The 18,742-nt window shown below is 52.7% G+C and overlaps 3 protein-coding genes across 3 annotated transcripts; 1 reads left to right on the top strand and 2 right to left on the bottom strand.

The window, feature by feature from the left end:
• Positions 1-233: 233 nt before the first annotated feature.
• On the top strand, positions 234-699 carry N0V96_005185 (uncharacterized protein; the record flags this gene model as incomplete). Its single annotated transcript, XM_053191349.1, has 2 exons — positions 234-327; positions 542-699. The coding sequence occupies 2 exons, from the start codon at positions 234-236 to the stop codon at positions 697-699; spliced, it is 252 nt and encodes an 83-aa protein (XP_053051332.1).
• A 1,012-nt stretch (positions 700-1,711) lies between these two features.
• N0V96_005184 (uncharacterized protein) lies at positions 1,712-6,999 on the bottom strand (the record flags this gene model as incomplete). Its single annotated transcript, XM_065757324.1, has 2 exons — positions 1,712-6,843; positions 6,936-6,999. The coding sequence occupies 2 exons, from the start codon at positions 6,997-6,999 to the stop codon at positions 1,712-1,714; spliced, it is 5,196 nt and encodes a 1,731-aa protein (XP_065614093.1).
• Positions 7,000-12,878: 5,879 nt separating this feature from the next.
• Positions 12,879-15,074, bottom strand: N0V96_005183 (uncharacterized protein; the record flags this gene model as incomplete). The annotated part of the gene is made up of 3 exons (XM_053191347.2): positions 12,879-13,736; positions 13,792-14,669; positions 14,720-15,074. 3 exons carry the CDS (start codon positions 15,072-15,074, stop codon positions 12,879-12,881), a joined length of 2,091 nt encoding a protein of 696 aa, XP_053051330.2.
• Between the last annotated feature and the right edge of the window lie 3,668 nt (positions 15,075-18,742).

The raw sequence follows: 18,742 nt of genomic DNA, 5'->3' as shown, positions 1-18,742 counted from the left end.
ACACCGAACAAACGCCAACGCCAACGCCAACCCCGTGCTTCCCCCATTTCCGTCGCTTTCCTCACGTCAACTTACTTCCACCCTCATCAACCTCACACCAAATCTCGCCAGGCATCTATCTCACAACCTACACCTGTAATACTATCAGTAACTATCAGTAGCCTGTCAACACTTCGGCTTACAATAACGCAATCTACCGAACCCCTCACGCAACCCTTCTAAACACCGCCAAAATGTCCAAGACGTTCACCACCCAAGAGGTCGCCCAGCACAAGACCGACAAGGACATGTGGCTCATTGTCGAGAACGGCGTCTACGACATCACAGGTACGGCGACCATTCACGCATCCTCATCATTACCCCAGTTGGCCTCCCAAATTTACGCCAAAACTGCATCTCACTCTGCGCCTCTCTCTCTCTCTCTCTCTCTCTCTCTCTCTCTCTCTCTCTCTCTCTCTCTCACCCTCTCACTCTCACCACCAACACACGCTTCCTCACCATCACCCATGATCTACTCCGTATGCTAACACGCCTATTCCAGCCTTCCAATCAGAGCACCCCGGCGGCGAAAAGATCCTCAAGCGCTTCGCCGGCAAGAACGCGACGAAGGTGTTTTGGAAGTACCACAACGAAAAGGTTCTCGAGAAGTACGGCGGCAAGCTCAAGATTGGCGAAGTCGCCGAGAGCGCAAAGTTGTGATTTTCAAATCGACATTTTTTTTGTGAAAATTCAGTCGGGTTTTGTACCAGTTCTTGTATTTCAGCATTTGCTTTCTTGTCGGCCTTCTTTTATAGCGCAATGGGGAACTATGTGCCAACCGCGGGTCTTCCCGAAGTACCTCGGAGAGTTGACGTATCGTGGGATCTATCGAGGGGCAGTTGACACGGGAAGAGTGAGGGCCGTTAGGATGAGGACGCGAGTATCTATGGGCACCTCTTCGGTTCTGGGGAGCGGCTGACCTCACCCTACGTCCCCTGGGGATAGATGAGCACGTATGAGTGGTGCGGAGGAGAGTTTCAATGGGCTATGCCGCAACGCATTGGCGAATCCGGTAGACGTAGACATCTAAACGGCTTTGAAGTCATGCATACGCCGGAATAGACGCTTATTCCCTCCATCTCAGGAATATTTCCGTCAACATTGGTCTTGCTTCGAACCATTTAATCATTAGATATATCTTCGTAAAACTATATGCAGTAGCTAAGCAGCATGACTGCAAAATATCATCGTGCAAGCTCTCTCACCTAGCTGCAAGCCGGGGATCCAAGTCTTCGTAGCAGCCAAGAAGAACGAGCGCACATCGCCTCAGGCTGGCCTCATCTGCACCCCTATCTTTTCCCAAGGGCAGCTCTCTGTCTCTGTCTAGATTTTTGTATCATTCGTTGGACCGCAGGCTTCTTTCTTGTGCGTCCGTCCGCTCGGTCTATCGCCAACCTCTTCCAAACCAAAAGACAAATTAGCGGCCGTCTTCCGTCTCAGCTCTTTCTCCTCCTGCTCTCTCTTCCCTCCGCACTCCTATTTCCAAGCCATAGAGGGTATACTGCAATTCGTGTCGTGCGTGATACAAACGGAACAAAGAGAAAATATGGTTGAAATGAGCGTGAGCCCAATGCTCATGCAATGCCGTCTTTCCAAACTGGAATTTCGTCTTTCTAGACTGGAAAGATAGGAAAGAAGAGGTTCGTTGACGAGCCCGTCGCTGATTTCCCGATCAGTACCCGCCGATGAGAGAGTCATCATATCTATCGGGGGTGCCCGAGCCGCTGCCATTGGCGCTGTCGCTGCTCGAGAAGTAGCTCTGGTCGATGCGGAAGATCCAGTCCATCTTGTCCCGCTCGCTACGTGCGGCGAACAGCCAAGTGTTATCCGTGCCGTAAATCGCGAAAACTCCAGCTTGCAGTCGCTCACTTAGCCTCTGCAAACCCCCACCAGGACCGTTGGCTGCACCACCGGTGCCGGTACCTGTCCAAATGGTTGAGATGACACGTCCAGATGCAGTTCGTCGATGGCTTGGGCGGAATTCTTCTACGCTGCCGTTGGTTTGCGAACCTGTGTCATCGTCGTCACCCGACAAGAGCCCGATAACGCCAGGTTGGCTGTCGACGCGTGAGTTTCGCAGGCTGACGATGGCCACTTCATCCCCATCAGTAACAGAATGAATGTGCAGGTATGGCCGTCGCAGTTCCACAAATCTCTTGACCCATCGCGTAGAGCTGCTGTTAGGAATCAGCAGGTAGCCGCCCTTGAGCACCTTGGGGTTCTTCGGAACTCGAATAATTGTGGGGATCAGGCTCGGCGGAGCGGAAGCCTCCGGTGCAGAGCCATCCGTCGGCGGATCAGTATTTGTTGGGCTGAGAATCTGTAGCAACGGATCGGGGTACTTGTTCCAGAGCTTGATGCATTTCTCAAGGATGTGCTTCTCGCGCTCCGGTATCTCTGGTTCTGGAGGTGCTTGCACAGCCTCAGTTTCCCCCTCTGGTTGCGGCGTTTCTTGCCCGTCTCCGTTGAGAAGCTCGTCGTCCTCTGGCACCTGCGAGCTCTCTGGTGTGTCATTCAACAGATCGTCATCATCGTTTTGATACGTGGGTTGGGGCGGCAGGTCTTCTTCTGGTGTCTCCTCCTCTGCCGTCTGGAGCTTTGGCTCTGGCAGACCAATCTTCTTGAGGAGAGTCTGCACTGCTCCAATTTCCGCAATCCGCTTCCTCTTTTTGCGAGAAAGAATGAAGTCGCTGACCAAGGAGACTCCCCGAGGGGTCCAGGTAGTGAGCTGCTCTTCTCCTTTCACATAGTCGTGCTGGCTGCTCATCCGCCACAAGTCGCCTATTCTCTTGATAGGAGCCGGTCGCATCGACAGTGTGAATATGGCACTCGTTGCATGAACGAAACGGACGCTTTGCCACAGCGAGGAGAACATCGACGTCTGTCGCACCCATGATCTTGACATGATCTGGCAGCAGACATGCATTGCAAACTTCATCGGTTCCGCGAACTTGCTGGAACTGATCTCCCAGGCAACCGTCATCTGAACACGGTACTTATCCGCGGTGACTCTGTCCAGGAGTAGGGAGTTGTGCAAGCTCGAATCCCACTGTCCGGTCAGCGTGATGCTTCGAGTACCGTTGGCGTTATCACGGAAGGCAGGCTTGTTAGCGAGCTTGAGGGTGATGGTAGGTGACGTTGAGGTCATATCTGGCGACTTTCCTGACTGATCGAGAAGCTGGACCTTACCGACCCTCAGGTTCATCGCGTCGTCCCAGGGCAGAGCATCACCAGAACTGTGCGTGATGTTGATGGCAATGCGGCGTTGGAGTCCTTGGTGAAGTTGGAAAGTACCGCCGTCCATCTCACTTGTTTGTGCTACTTCAACGGGTGCGTACTCTCCTTCCTCATTCAGTTCGAGAATCTGTATCCTTGCCAATACGTCGTGCTTCTCTTCGGTGAAAAATTGTGACTCGGCGATGCGCGCTCCCTTGCCTTTTCCTCTGGACAATGGTACAGCATCGCGCATGTCGTCCCAGCTCAGTAATTTGTCCAGGTGCATTGCTGAAACTTTGGCGAAAATAGCTGCCCTGAGGGTGGCGGTTTGCGGGCTGAAAAGAGGAACGCTCATACTATGTACGCTCTCAAAGCGAATGGGCCCTTCGTCGAAATCTTTGACCCACTGCGTAGTGGTGATGCCGTCTTCCTCCGAGACCCCGGGTATGAATAATTGAGCATGAACCTCCGTACCCTCTCTTTCGGCAAACCCGACCATTTCGTGCATCACAACATTGAATTTCAGCGTGTTAGATGGTGCTCTGGCGTGCGATGGCTCTAGCGAAAGCTTGATCATGCCTATGGCATGGGACGTATGGGGAGAGAGAATATCCAGGGCGAAGTCTTGAACCCTGCTTTCAAAGACAGCCTTCAGCGGCACGTCAACCTCTCCCACAAGCGTGTACTGCGGCATGCAAGTCTCGATGAACGGATTATCAAGACTCAGATGCTGAGCATACTCTGGCTGGTCAAGATACTGGTGCATTTGCCGCATTTGTCTAACCCGGTCGTGCAGCTTCTCCAGACTCCAAAGATGTACTACGCAGTTTTTGTAGTCGACAACGCGCACGCCGATGCATGGCTTTTGTGTTTCTTCGAGAGGGATATCGTCTCCTTCGCCAGTCAACCCATTGAGAACCATGTCGTAGGTAGAGCAAAGGGAATGGCCAAGGTCCACGACAGTGAATTGGAAGACCACGCCCTCATCAAGTTCGTTGCTCATAATCTGCGCTTCCTTCAAAGTTGAGGCGTGTTGCAGCACTGCCTCCGCCATGCGCACGTAGCGTCTAGTTCGCCAAAGTTTTACGACTTGCTTTGCAGTCTCGATTTCTTCGTCGGAGAGCTTAGGATTTGCCTTTGGCCTCTTCAGAGGGTCCATTTTTTCGAGCTTCTCTTCGAACTGGCGACGTTGAACCTCCAACTGCTGTTGCATATCTTCCTTGAGTGACTGCAAGGTCTCTTCCATCCTGATCTTTTCCTTCTTGATCTCCTCCACTTCAACATTGGCCGCTTCAGCTGTCTTGAGCTGGTCTTGGTACTCCTCTTTCTGCCGGTCAAGCTGGGATTGCATCTCCTCTCGCACTTCCCTTAACTTGTCGTCTACTTCACCCTGCTTTGGGGTCGAAGGCATAGTGAGGGCGGTATCGAGAGAGAAGTTGTCAATTGTACCAGTCGACATGTACTTTTCTCGAATCGGATATGAGGTGACGGACTCGGTGTCATCATCCCCATCGCGGACATTGACACGCTCAGCACGTGCTCGTTGAATCCCTTCGAATAGTGCATTGAGCTCCTCGTCAGTGAGACTAGCCAAGTTTTGGTTCGGGCCCAGTATAGCTTCTGCTGCTTCTCGTCTCGCAAACATGAAGTCGTTGTCACGTCCAGCACGGAACGGTATCGGAGAGTCCGGCCTACTGTCGCCAAAGTCTGAACCAGCTTTGCTCCAGTTCCGTTCGTGTCCTGGTCGCGGGCTGACAGCTGGCGTCGGCATGCTCTTTTCGAGATTCTGCAACTGACTAGCCGTCACAGATTGACGCAACAGGTTTTTGTCTGCTCTTTCCTTTTGGGCCTCCATAGGGTGATTAAAGCGGAAAATATGGAAGTCACCCAAAATGACACGATAACCGGAGTGCAGCTGTTTAGGCTCCTCGATCCGTTTGCCGTTGACCATGACAGACGCTCCCTCTTTCGGAATGACCATTACGGTACCGTCGGGTCCGTTTTCGAAAGCGCAATGGTCGTGCATGATTCGAGTCCCGTTAAGACGAATATTTGCTTGGTTGTCGGCATTAGTGTCCATATTTCCAACCGTGGTCAAACCTGGCTTGAGGTTGTACACAAGACACTCGGCCAGTAGCGGATCGTCTGAAAGGTTGACCAAATGGGGCATCTTCTTCGGAGTGGAAAGTCCGATGAAGCCCTTTTCGATGCTGATACCGAGTTCTTCGAGTGCGGCCTCTCGTTCCTTGTGGATCTCCTCCGTCTTTTGCAGCTTTTGCTCCCAGGTCTGATTGAGATCTGTCAACAGCTTTTCACTCTGATTCAGCTGCTCTGCAATCTCGGCCTTGGAAACCTTCTTCACAGCACCATCGCTAGATGTGATCGACACGAATTGCTGTTCTAGAGGAGTGCCTTCCGGATAGACCTCTTCTGACGTGATGGTACCGCCGGCAGCTCCTCCAGCCGCACCTGCCCCAACACTTCCTCCCCCTAGTTGACCTCTCAGCAGAGCAAGCTCTTCCTTGAGTTCTCTGATCATACGGGCGTTGGCATCCTCGTTGACAACCGCGTGGTTCTTGATTCTCTTCGCAGAGTCGGCGTATCGCAAGGTACTGAGGGTTTCGTCATAGTTGATGTCTGCTGGACTGATGGCTGCAATCATGGCCGTCATACTGTTTCCACCTAATGAGTCTTTGAGCAGCCACGTGAGAACACTGTCTCGATACGGAACTTGTCCACCGGGGCCCTTCTTCTTTTTCCCCACGGAAATATCTGCCAAGGCTGAGATAACTCGACCCAAGGAAGAAAGTGATCTGTTGATCTCTGCACCTTCCTTTAGTCGAGCACCTGTGGCACCTGTTGATGTAGCTCTTTCTGAACCAGCCAAATCGACCAGACTAATCTTGGCGACCTTTTCCATTTCCATCTTCGTGTCAGGGTCAAATCTTTTTTGCGTGAGCATCAAGGTGAAAACTGCGTGACTTCGACTTGACGTCTCGTTCATGTTTGTTGCGGCGACAGTTCTGGCCTTATTTCCCTCGTCCATCAGGTGTTCGATCTCCTGGAAGCTGCCAACGACCAGCTTCGCCAAGTCTTCGACGTATGGGCCGGTTGACGGATGCTCTCGAACTTTGAGGTTCCCTTTCGTTGCCGGGTTCAACAGATCTCGCACTCGTTCGTTGTAAATCTCGAGGTATGACACTTCGACCGTACACCGCAAGTGCTTGTCCTCCTGCAGGGCCGATATCCTCCTGAACATGTCTTGGCAAATCATTGGAATGATACCAACTTCCTTGCCGTATCCCATCATAGAATACGACTTTCCGGAACCTGTTTGACCATAGGCGAAAATACAATTGTTGTAGCCGCCGAAGGCATTCTCGAGAAGGGGCTGACCAAGGTCGTCGAACAGGTTGTCTTGGCCGGCGTAATGGTTGTCCTTGCGATCAAACGACCAGTACGATCTGTCGAAAGCGAACACTTTCTGGCCAGCATCCTTTGCGTTTTTCGCATGAGCTTCGGACGGCGGGGTGAGGACGGTCTGGTTGTCTTTCATCTCGATAATACATTTCGAGCCACGGTCGATCTCTGTGTAGGAGTCAGCATTTCGTTCGACCGCAAGTTCCCGTCTGCGCACCCCATTCACGGGCACGCAGAGACGTCGCAACTGTTATCCGTACCTCTACTATTGAATGGTCTCACTCTCACCACCACCTTGATATTTCCACCACCCGCGGGAGCCATCTTTGCGACTGTTTCGGGGACACCTGTCGCCCAACTTCAAGGCAGAGGTTACCACTTGTACGGACAGTAGGCCTGCAGCCAAGAAGCCTGCTCGTTGATATCGTCCAACAGGCGTCAGCCACCTTTTCCGACCAAACGGCGGTAAGGCTCAGATCGTCAAAGGTCTGCTCTTGGTATTGACAGCACCTTCATGGGCTGCCCTAGATCATCATCCGAGCGTCGAAGGGGGGGACGGTCTCGAAGGGCGAAACCGGCGGATCGTCGGGCGGGATTCTTTCGATTTCGATGGCCAAGTACTTTTTGTTGGAATGACGCAGCGACAGGTACAGACCCCGCAAACGATGCCGTTGCGTCCGATGACGGACAGCAGTTTCCCGGTTGTCACTAGAGCGTCTTTTCGCACAAATTCACAATCGTTTCGGCGTGGTAGGTTCGTGATCGCGTAGCACAGAAAGGGGATTTGTCGTTGAGCGGGATGCGAAATGAAGGGTACGGAGTACTTCGATGTCAACAAATTTCGGAAAGGACGCGGTCGCGCACCGCATGACGACCCTCTGCAGGGAACTGATTGGGCCGGAAATTAGCTTTGGTCAGGGTCACTTCACGTGCCAATCCGCTCAGCAGGGTGACGACCACCACCCGTGCCACCCTTCAGTGTTTGGTTTGGTGAGGTGCCCCAGTACGCCAGTGGCAGATGACTAAGCCCTGTGAACCATGGCCCCGGCGCGCGCCGGTGTTCCTCAACGTTCTCCTGCCAGACAACAATTTGCAGTGCAAACGAGAATTCATCATCATCCTTCAACACATCGTTTGCTCAATCTTTCATTCTCTACTACTATTCTCATGCTGATTGATCTGAGACTACTGCAGTATATACCTTCATGAGCCCACGGATCCACTTCCCCCGCCTTGTCTACTTTGACAAGTGTTTAAAGTTATAACAACGCTCAACCGCTGAAACATTCAATGAACTCAAGAACGCAAGTGCTCCGGGCAATTCCTCTCTCTACATCTGCAAGCGGATCTCGTCTTAGCATGCCTCGTCATCGGCGTCAGTAATGTGTTGCTGCGGAGGAGCCATTCTCGTCTCGGCCTCATTGGCCAACCCGTTTTGCCGACTTTGAGTCTCGTATGCTTAGCTCCCTGAATCTGCGAACCTGCATCCGTACCGTCTTTCGCCCAGCAGAAGTTCATCCCATTCTGCGGTACCATCACCTGGCCAATCCCTGTCAAGTCAACAAAGAGGACGCGGTTACGCACAGCGGGATCGTGTCGATTACGGACTAATATTCTTCAACGCGCAGAATATCGGGCGGGTACCGGCAGGATCGCACATGTTATGTGCGGGGTCGTTTTGATGATCTTAAGATCGCCTTTAACCGCTCTTACACGCCAGCATAGGTCACTCACTGGTAGCCTTTGGTCCCAAGGGTCTCTCGACCATAGCCGAATGCGAACAAGTGTTCATCCAACCAACTTACAAGATCCAACCAACATCGTATCGTGGGCGTCTACCAAGAGAACATTTGCGGCCGCATCGATGCTTTCTTGCTAGTTCTCTGCAATTCACATCACTCATTACGCCAAACGCACCTGGTTCTTCGTGTGACCTGCAATTTGCAGAAGAAAGTCGCGTCATCGTTTCAACCACCATTGCTGCGAGCCGAACTGGGCTCTTTTCGCCACAAAGGAGCGGAAAGCCACCCAACGTCGAGAATCAATTGAGCCCTGAACTCTTGATCACCTAGTCATGCCTACTTTTATTTTGTCGAACAGAGCGAATTCAGCTGAAGTGGCGTCTTACATGACGTGGCACCTTGGTACGGCACTCTTGGATCATCCACAGCATATCGGCCTAGTTCGACCATTAACGATTCTCTATGGCAACATGATCTGATTGAAGATGGCCAATTATCTGCGCTATGCACAAATCAGCACAAGTCGTTGAACCAGTAGGAGCTACGGGTATACGACCTTATTCCCAAGTTAGGCAGGTCGGAGGGATCTTACCCTGCGAAGAGATGCCCTTTATATATCTGCGACGACTAACGAGCCCTTGAGATGGAGCACATCCCCTTTCCCCGGGTCTCGAAACAAAACTCCGAAGATAACCTTCGAGACAAGTCTTTTTGCAGCCCCCCCATCCGATGCTTGAACCTGCATATTCGGCGACATCCCCCGGTACACGAAGGCGCGGGCAACAAGGCTCTGCCTTGATCCCTAACCCGACAGCCAGCCCCCAAAGAGCCAAGGGCCCAAACCACTATGGATCTACAAAACAACCAACGGAGTGTCAGCCTTGGGTGGCTCCGAAAGGAGGAGAATTTTGTCATCGTCCTCCACCCATCTGGAACAAGATATATCTACGCGAATGCACAAAAGACTGCAAAAAGCCCCTTCCCCACTAACCTTGTGCCAAAAACCCTTCTAGAACCCCTTCTTCCCTCGTGTCGCCCCGTCTCAGAGGCTCGAGATCCCTCCCTCAACTCGAGCCGGCGCACCGGATGGAACGTCCGGGAGGTGACGGAGTCACAAAGATATAGAGTCACAGACAGGTGGGTTGCGCTTCATCAACTCGGACCCGGGCGACTCGAGGCCCGGCTCATCAAGAAACGGCCCCATTGTTCCAGAACAAGCTTGTCGAAGTTCTGCTTCCCCCACATGCCCGCCAACTTGACCAACGTTATCCGTAACACTAACACCGAAGGACCTCACCATGGAAAGCCACAATCGGAATCGGCATCCCGCCTCGACCGCAACAGCTCCCCATCATCTCTGCCACCTCGCGCGGGTGGCGGATACTCCGACCGTCTGTCTGTGACTGACAGCTGCTTAAAACACAATCCCTCGAAGGGATCGGGATCCTGGGAAGGCCAAGTCAGCCACACGCTGCGCAGCTCCGCCTACTGTCTGCCAAAACGCGACCCGTTCGCATGCCAGCCCACCTTGAAGATAACTGCGGCAGGCGAGAAACGCGAAAATGAAGAAAAGAGGGTGTTGGTATTTCCAACGCTAGCGTTTCGCGGTTTCTGCCTAGCCTCTAGGCGAGTTTCTTCCCTCACTACGAGCAACGAACTAGAACCGAACAGTGATCGTCGTGTACTTGGTCTAGCACGTCACGAGGTATGGACGCTCTACCCCCTGACTAGAACATTTCTTCAGCTTGTCAGCCTGTCACTAGCGAACCGACATGGGTGTGTTCGAAGTTTCCCCTCTCCAGCCTCCAGGTCTCTCTCTGACAGACATCAAATCCCTCCGGTTCATCCGTGCCGGATCCGGGCGCGACGCCGTTGGCCACGTTCTTTTCTTTTTTTTCTCTCGCGAAGAAAATCCCGGGTGCAAGCCACCGAACGGGGGCCAACTGGGCCAACTGCAATAGCCGTTTCTTCGGCTACTGGCAGTGATAAAAGTAACGGTTCCCAAACGGCGCGTGCGCCTCCCGAAGCGGGCTGCGGGTGGTCGTCTCTCTCGTTTTGCACGCGGCGCATTTCGAATCGCCACCCCCGGATTATGTACGGAGACTTTTGCATCTCTCACATTGCAGCAATGACGCTCTGTGCCGTCATATCACATTATGTGAAGCAACTAAAATGGCTGCCCAGAACCGTTATGAATCTTGCCATCGCTTCGGAACATGGTACCAACCAAGCCAAATCACCCCTTTCAAAGGGTTCGTCTCCATACGGTGGTCGGAAACTAGCACCTTATCCGTACAATCCAAGGTGCCCGCTTGAGGATCGACAGGCACTGTAGTAGCCGCAAGGTTGCTCTAACAGACAAGACTTAACCTGAAGTGCACTGGGGCGCACTACCCACCAGCGCAACATCGCAAACATCAGTGATGAGATTACCATGAACCGAAAACCTAGCTGATATACCCGCTGCTTGGCAAAAGCGTACCGGGCAGCCCGTAACCTCACTCTCTTCTAATAGTGTACGCCCCTGGTGGGTGGGAGGGCTCTCCCCACAACGAGTGCAGCGCAACTACGGATAGCAGCGCAAACACGGATACCTTTGTCAAGTTAGCAACTTGCCATGGAACGTGCTAAACAAAAGAAACGGTTACACGCGTGGGCGCGCGCGCCCACGCGCGCACCATCCCGTTCCCGCCGCCTCTGAACCTTCAGCGTCCTCATGGCTCTGGATTCAGTCTCAACCCGTCTGTATCGTGGCGCCGGAAACGACTCATGACAAAGTCGCAACCGCCCCACAAACCCGCACTGATCGTCGTTGCGTCCTGCAAACTCTACCGTCGCTGTGAACATCATCATTTCTAGGGTGTTTATATAATTCAGATACGGATACACGACTTGGCTGTCACGCTGCATTTCATGTATACACATCATACCCCAGGAGAAGATCGGTCACGCCGAACGCCTTGGCATCGAAACATGATCTGATCTGAAAACGCTAAACTATGCTCCCCCCCCCGCTTGGCGTTGCTTAAACATGCTTGATCTTTTGATAGCAGACTTTCGTATCACTAATAAAGATAGAATGCTACTAAAATCACGTCAAATGAGCTTGGCGCCCTTGCGGCACCAGCACCGGCAGCGGCGGCGGGTTGGCTTGATCAGATACGCTATCGCGCAATCGCGGTAGCGCCCCAGTCAATGACAGATTACAACTTGCTTGCTAGACTCTAAATGTGGACTGTGTCTTGACTGTTTTTTTTCTTTCTATCTATATCTCATTAGAGAAACTCAAATTGAACTGATTCAGACAAGACGCTGTAGTATTTGACATTCGACGCACGGCGTCGCAACACACACATGCCACCCGCCCACATAGTAACACACGCGGTCTGTAAAACGGTGGTCAAACGGCGCGACGTCCAAACTTTGTACGGGATGGATGGACACACAATAGTGAATTGCCCGATAATCCACCATCCGTCATCATCCGTCCTCTTCATTCACCGGAGCGACGTCAGTCCTGCGTAATTGACGTCTCCAAAAACTCTACTTTCCGGTGAATGTTCCATTTCGCAAATCATCATCTTTTTTTTTCGATCCGCCTGAAGTGTTGTCGGTGGAGTTCAGTCAAGATAAGGTACGCCTCATCATGTAAGTCATAAAGTTTAGTCTGCTAGAGTTTCCATGGGACTTTGCTTTTTGGGGGGTCCCTGGAGATCCTCATGTGGATACGCTGGAGAGCTTCAGCTCGGGAAAGAAGGGCGTCGCGTTGAAGAACAACCTTTTGAACGGAAAAAGAAAAAGTGAGACAGTTCGAGACAGGGACTTCGGAAACCCTGTTAAAGTGCTGTGCTGATGAGGCTCATCACGAAATCACATTTAACGTATTGCAGAATTAATGACTGTGGAGCTTGGAAATTTGTTTCTTTTGATTGTCGCTTCTTCCCGTGGGAAGGGACTTTGCGGTTCAGATGGCACACTGCGACCACTGACCATGATGATCTAGCTTACAAGGTTGCACACAACCAGTATTGTAACATGAAAAGAAATGGCTGTCTGTCCACGCCGGGACCAAGACATTTTCCCACAAGAAAAGGATCGCGCCACCAACACCCAATGGATGGCCATGAAATATATGATTGCGATATAGGGAAACGACAATGTGATGAAGGGAAGGTGGTAATGTGGCGCCTGCCAATAAATGAAACTACTAATAGAACAGAAGAAAAGGAGCGTCGCGGACGGGTATCAAGTTGGTGATGATAATGTAGCAAGGAATAAAGGCGCTTCTCGGGAAAGGAAGGTAATGGGTCAGCCGTGAAGTCATTTGAGACGTAGGGAGCGTAAGCGTTAAATGAATAACGGTTTCGAAACAGAACAAAATTGAGATGAAATGGAATGTAGTATGGTTGCTGCTGCCGTATTGGACGAGGAAGATGGGGTCGAGCTGAGGCTGGCTGGCTCCTAGCCTCGGAAGACGGCACTAGTGAGGAAGATGGCTCCGTCGTCGGCCGGGCTATCCTTGGCTGGAGGGGAAGGCGCGCGAGGAGACGGGATGATGTCTTTGGTGTCCTTGGCGTCGGTGGGCTTCTCATTTGCGAGCCCACTGAGAGCCTCATGGCTGCGTGCCCGATGGATCTCCTTCTGTTCGTCATCCGACAGGGCCGCAGTGGCCTCATTCTGGTTTGCGGCGGCGCTCATCTTGGTGATCTCATTCTCCACGTCGGCCAAAAGAGCGTACACGTCGCTGTCGGCATAGATGCGGATGCTTTCCATGCCGGTGCGGCGGTGACTGAAGGAAGAGACATGCTTGTCGACAGAGGCAACGGGACACTCCTCGATCACGGGTTGCTCAACGATAGTGCTGGGGACCTGGGCAACGACCCGTTGTGGTGAAGGGGAGCTGCTGGTAGTGTGCGAAGAGAAGGAGTTCTTGGTGGGGCTGCGAGGAGGGGTGGAGATGTTTCCAACACCCACTGGTGGAGGCGGGCGGATGCCCATGGCGAGTTGCAATGACTCGCTCGCGGCCGTCGCGGCGGGAGTGGGGAGGGTAGCTGCAGCAGCGACGTGTTCCAGAAGCTTTTGGCGTACCCGCGTGCGACGGTTCTCAGCCTGTTCCAGCTTGTTCACCCAATCGTCGATTGACGTATCCAGCTCAGCAAGAGCTTCCTCTTGCTTAAGCATCGAGTCTGTGCTAAACCTAGCCGTACGGGGAGAACGGAGGTACTGGCAGATACGAGAGTGCAGATTGCGTCGACCAGCTCGAAGAGAGTTGTAGGTGCGGCGCAGATACTCGGTGCGCTCATCGAGCTGACGAAGTTCCTGTGTATGCTGTTAGTTTTTGCTGTTCGGTAGTGAAGTACAGAATGACCCTTACCCTTGAAAGGAGCTCAACGTCCTCCTTCCTTAGCACCTCAAATCGAGAAGCCTGTCCGAAAGCCTGCTTTTGCAGAGCTACTAGTTCGTCCTGCTCGATGTGGCTGGGTGCCTCGCCAGCTCGCCATCCACTAGGAAGCTCTTCGAAAGCTCGGCGTTCAGCGCTCTTGTTTCTTGTTGAGCAGCTTCGTTTGGGAAGAAGGCCGTTGTTGTTTCGTGATTCGCTTCGCTTCCGTGGACGTCCACGGTCCATGATACTGCCAGACTCAGACTGGCCTCTCCTGTGGCTATGAACAAAAGGCCTTTGCGTGCCATCGGTACCAGGTGACGCAGAGTTCTCGCTCTTAAGCTGGACGGGGGTGGATGCGTCTTGGGTGTAGTTCATTTCCCAGGGCTTCGTCGAGCTACGTTCCTCCATGATGGGAGCAGACACAGGAGTAGTGGCGGACATAAAAGTTGGGCAGGCGGATAATGGGGTCGTGAGGGCTGTGGAGGCGGTCAAAGGCGTATACGGAGTTCGAGCAAGTGATCTAGGCGAATCGTCGGCACGGGCGGAGTATTGAGAAGAGTCTTGACCGGTGCTGCCGGATCGCATGCGGTTGTGGGAGATCTGTCTGGCAAGACGTGGCACGTTGCCAATGTGAGTAGGAATGACAAGAGGCGCCAGTTGCTTCGGCGAGGCGGGTTGGCGGGGAGTCTGGCTCTCCGAGGTGGATCGTTGGTGTCGATCTGGTGAACGGGATGGAGTGGTGCAACCAGATCTATCGGCGTCGGCCGCGGCTATTGATGAGACGGATCCGTTCGACTTGTGCTGCTTCATGTGGTGTCCTGGTGCGCTAACAGATCTCTCGTGAAGCGGTGGGCGTCCCGGAATAGTGGCTATAGCTTGTCAGCCATGTGTTACTTGAATCTGAAGGGCAGGTACTTACGTGAATCCATGGGAACCTCTTGGACCGTCGTCATGGGGCCTAGTTCGGGAATGCTGACTTTGCGCCGTCTGATGAGGTTGTGTTCCTTGATACGCAGCCGGAGCGAGCCACTGCTGCTGCAGGGCTTTTCGGTCTTGTCGTTCTGTCCCATGGCGAGGGCGAAGGCTTGCTCGGGGTCGAGGCTCTTGTTTGGTGGCCGTTGCTGGCGATCCTTTGGGAAGAGCTGGTACTTCCGGGTGTCCGGGTGGTGCATCCTCCACACGAAGGGCTTGTGATCTGATGATGATGATGATGGTGGTGGTGCTTGCGATGTCTGAGAGAATCCCAAGGCTTGGTCAGCTAAAGAATAACTCATAGGTATAGAGGACGTGTAGGTAGTTGGAATAAAAGAGCGATGTCCATACCGAGTCCATTGGGGGTAGTGGGGAGGACGGCTTCGCTATATACGGCGGGTTGGCGGACTCGCCTTCATCGAGCATACAGCTTGCGATGTGAGCCATTGAAAGAAAGGAGACAGGGTTCTGAGGGTGAGGGATAGATGACAGCTGGTACAGGTCAGGAGTAGATCTGGCACAGCTATAGCCAAGGACAGGGAAGCTATAGGTCCCACGCTATAGTAAAACAATGGCACCTTGGACGAAGAAGTCGAGCAGTGAGGCTATATATGTCTTATGCAGTGGAGAGGAACCCGACTGGAGAAGAGGGAAGAAAAAAGCTCGACTTGAACTTGACATGGGGGTCCCCTTCGGTTGCTTCGATATGCAGGTCGGTCTGTTTTCTAACAGGGAGCCTTGACTCTTTCTCGACCGGGAGGCTATGGGTCCTGGGCCCTGGGCCAGTACGACAAGGGGGGATGCAGACGTGGGAAAAGACAAGAGAGAGAAGAGAGGCTAGGGGGTGTGGGGGGGACGGCACGAGTTGGGGCGAACCAGGGGGAGGGATAGAAACAGAAAGGTGACGGAGCTGAGTCGAGTACGGTACGGACAAGAGTGAAGATCAGAGGAAGAAGACAAACCTTGAGGTATCTTCAGACTAGCATGGAGGCAGCAAAAGGAGGGCGTGTGAAGGATGTGAGTATTGTATCAAGGTACGTTCCGTAGGGAGCTTAGGTACGGAGACTAGATATGAGAGGAAGAAGAAATAAGAACATGGAGAAGAAGACGGTACCGATGGTCTTCTCTGTATCAAAGGCAGGAACTGTGGTAAGAAGACGGATAACACCAGATAGACTACCAGAGTGCGTGTGTCGGGCAACGGGGATGTCCCATGCGATGGCAGCAACGCCCTTGGGCAGTGCGAGAGTGGTCTACACTACCAGCCGGGAACGTGGAGTTTTGATGTCTGCACCGCTGCAGCTGCCACTGCACGCATACTCCGTAGTCTGCAGCTGGAGTTGTCTACTGCAGGACGGGGGGCAAGGAAGGCAAGCCGCAACGGGGACAACGGGTAAGGTAGGAAACAGACAGGAGAGGACATGGCGGGGGCGAGGTGTCGAGGAGTGTCCGTCCGTGATGCAGATGCAAGCACGTCGAAAGCTCGAAGAGATGATGAGTGATTGAGCGTTGCTTCCAACGTGCTTCCTTGGAGCTTCTCCAGAGCAGGTTAGGACCGAAATTGCATCTTGAGACCCAGTCAGAGTCCAACGAACTGGGCGAAACACGAGGAAAGCTATGTCCGACTGCCGGACAAGAAGCAAAATTAGGAATAGGGCAGTACGAAGTAGGGGTGAAGAACCAGAAATGGACAAGGGCCACGCCGTGGGACGAAGTGGATGGCTACAAGTCCAAGTCAGAGAAGGAGAAGAGTGGGTGTGGAACAGTCGAAGAGGGACGTCACGCTAGCAGGAACTTAAAGTGTAATTGTGTTGTGCGTGGAAGACTGAGAGGAGAGTACGGAGCATTCAGGTCAGGTCTTCATAAAGCTCGAGAGTGTCGTAAGTGTGTGTGAGTGTGTGGTATTAGCGTGTGGGATAGTGTACACTACTGCTGTGTAGGGAGTAGTGTCTGCGGTTATGAATGGAGGTGGTGGAGAGGTCGAAGTGCGAATAAGGTACAAATGTGCAAAGTGGGAAAAGATGTGCAGAGAGTGCCTTATGCATCCATCTCCATCCGCAATCTGTTGCGTCGCGGTGCATCTGCAACATGTGCAAGTGGTTTTCTGCAGCTTCCAGGTTGCATGGGTGAAAATGGTGAAATGTGGGAGGGAAGGACATTAGGACGGGGACAAGTTGAAACAGCTTGAGCACGCTGCACGCCGCACAACCAGAAAAGCCACGCCCACTATGTACTAGCTCGGGTGTCAAGAGGCAGGGGCGGTCCATTGGATTGGCTCGTAGTTGCCAAAAGGTCAGAACAACGGCGAAAAAGAGCAAAAACGAGAGAGAGGTACTTACCTACGGATACTGCGAGCACAGAAAATGGAAAAGGGTCCACTTTTTCGGACCGGGGGTCCTACTCAGGAAAAATGGAGATTCCGGTGCCTGGGAGAACGTCAACCTGGACGGGCAGTGACGGGATCCCGGAGCACAGGGGTACCTACCTTACTGAGTGCGCTAGTCAGAGATACGTACTCCGTACCGTAGTGTGTACTTGCCTCGAGACCTCGACTGCAAAAGGTTTCCAGCACCCCACTCTTAACATCCATCTCCACCCCAACTGCACCTTATTCGTCCGGGATGCTCTAGCAATGGAATGGACAGCTGCAAAGGTAAGCGCGGTACGTATCTTACCGGTACCCTAGGTAGGTCATCGACGGCGTTTGCAACAACGCACTGGCGCACATGGCATCCTTCCCCTCTTCAATGTCCCTCTCCGAGTAACCGATGCCCGTCATGCTAGTTCATATTACCCGTCTGATAACCTTTTCTCTTTAGATTTTGGTGGTAGGAGTAGACCGGGCGGGTGGTAAGTCAAGGGTTCTCTGCTACACCAACAGCACCATCTATACACTTCACCCGGACTTGTCCACTTCGCCTTCAAGTCTCTCTCCCGCGGCTTGCTAGGGACTTTGCAGCACAGGTGATGAAGCGAGGTAGCGTCGCCACAGCAGTGGGTTGAAAGCCACCACTTGCCACAGACATACGGCAAAGAAAATCAGGTTGTGAATGTAACGCTTCTACTAATAACCTGACGCACTCGGACCTGTTTGTGATTGTCTACATGTCCAACAAGTTACCGGAACAGGAGACGACCGAAAAGATACCCTGCCGAGCTGTTTCTGGCTCTACTTGGCCCTATCTCAAGATAGTCTCCGTTCAAGGGGCAAGCGTCTTGAAATCTTGGGACGCTTTCAGGTTGCCTGCCTCTCCTCATTCATCTGTGCTCAAGTTGTCAACTACAGTTCATGAGAATAGGGGCAAGTATGAGATAGTAGCATTGAGCACATGGACACTAGGCTACTACCTCAGAATTGCCTCTCGAGTCTCGACCCCCCAACTTCCCTGCCTCGAAGGCCTGGACCGTTCTTGTTCTTGCTTGCAACAGCCTCGACCTCTCCCAACTCAGATAATACGAGTCGCACTTGCTTCTTTCAACCAGGTAGATGCCTCGCACTTCTGGCAAGTCCCAGCGCAGAGACACAGAGAAGGAGGGGCTACGGATGAGTTGACTCAGTTTCTCTTCCCATAATGTCATATCCACGTACGGGAACATACTGGTGCGGCAGTCAGCTGTCTTCAACATCGTCTCTGTGCAAACAATATCCTTGTCACTTTTTGTCGTCTCTTGTCTTGCCCCTCTCTGCTATGGGCAATCCGCGGTACCACCGCCACCAACACGAGAATCAAGAAACGCGCTAAACACCGACTCACGGCCTCACGACCGGCTTGTTTCTTCCAGAAATCTATTATCGCAATGCGCCTTTCTGAAGTCAAATTCGCAATCGAACCCACCTGGCTACCAATCCATGACTCTTTCTCTCCACACTCCATGTGCGTGCCCAAGCGACGATCATCATCACGAAAAAAAAACGTCCTTCTACGAATAGCACCATTCGCTTACACGAGAACCCACCCTACCTTACCTT

Source organism: Colletotrichum fioriniae (genome assembly GCF_027942845.1).
Source record: "Colletotrichum fioriniae strain IMI 355084 chromosome Unknown scaffold_5, whole genome shotgun sequence".
Lineage (NCBI taxonomy): Eukaryota > Fungi > Ascomycota > Sordariomycetes > Glomerellales > Glomerellaceae > Colletotrichum > Colletotrichum fioriniae.
The sequence above is the reverse complement of the archived record's forward strand: the minus strand, read 5'-3'. Positions and strand labels throughout refer to the sequence as shown.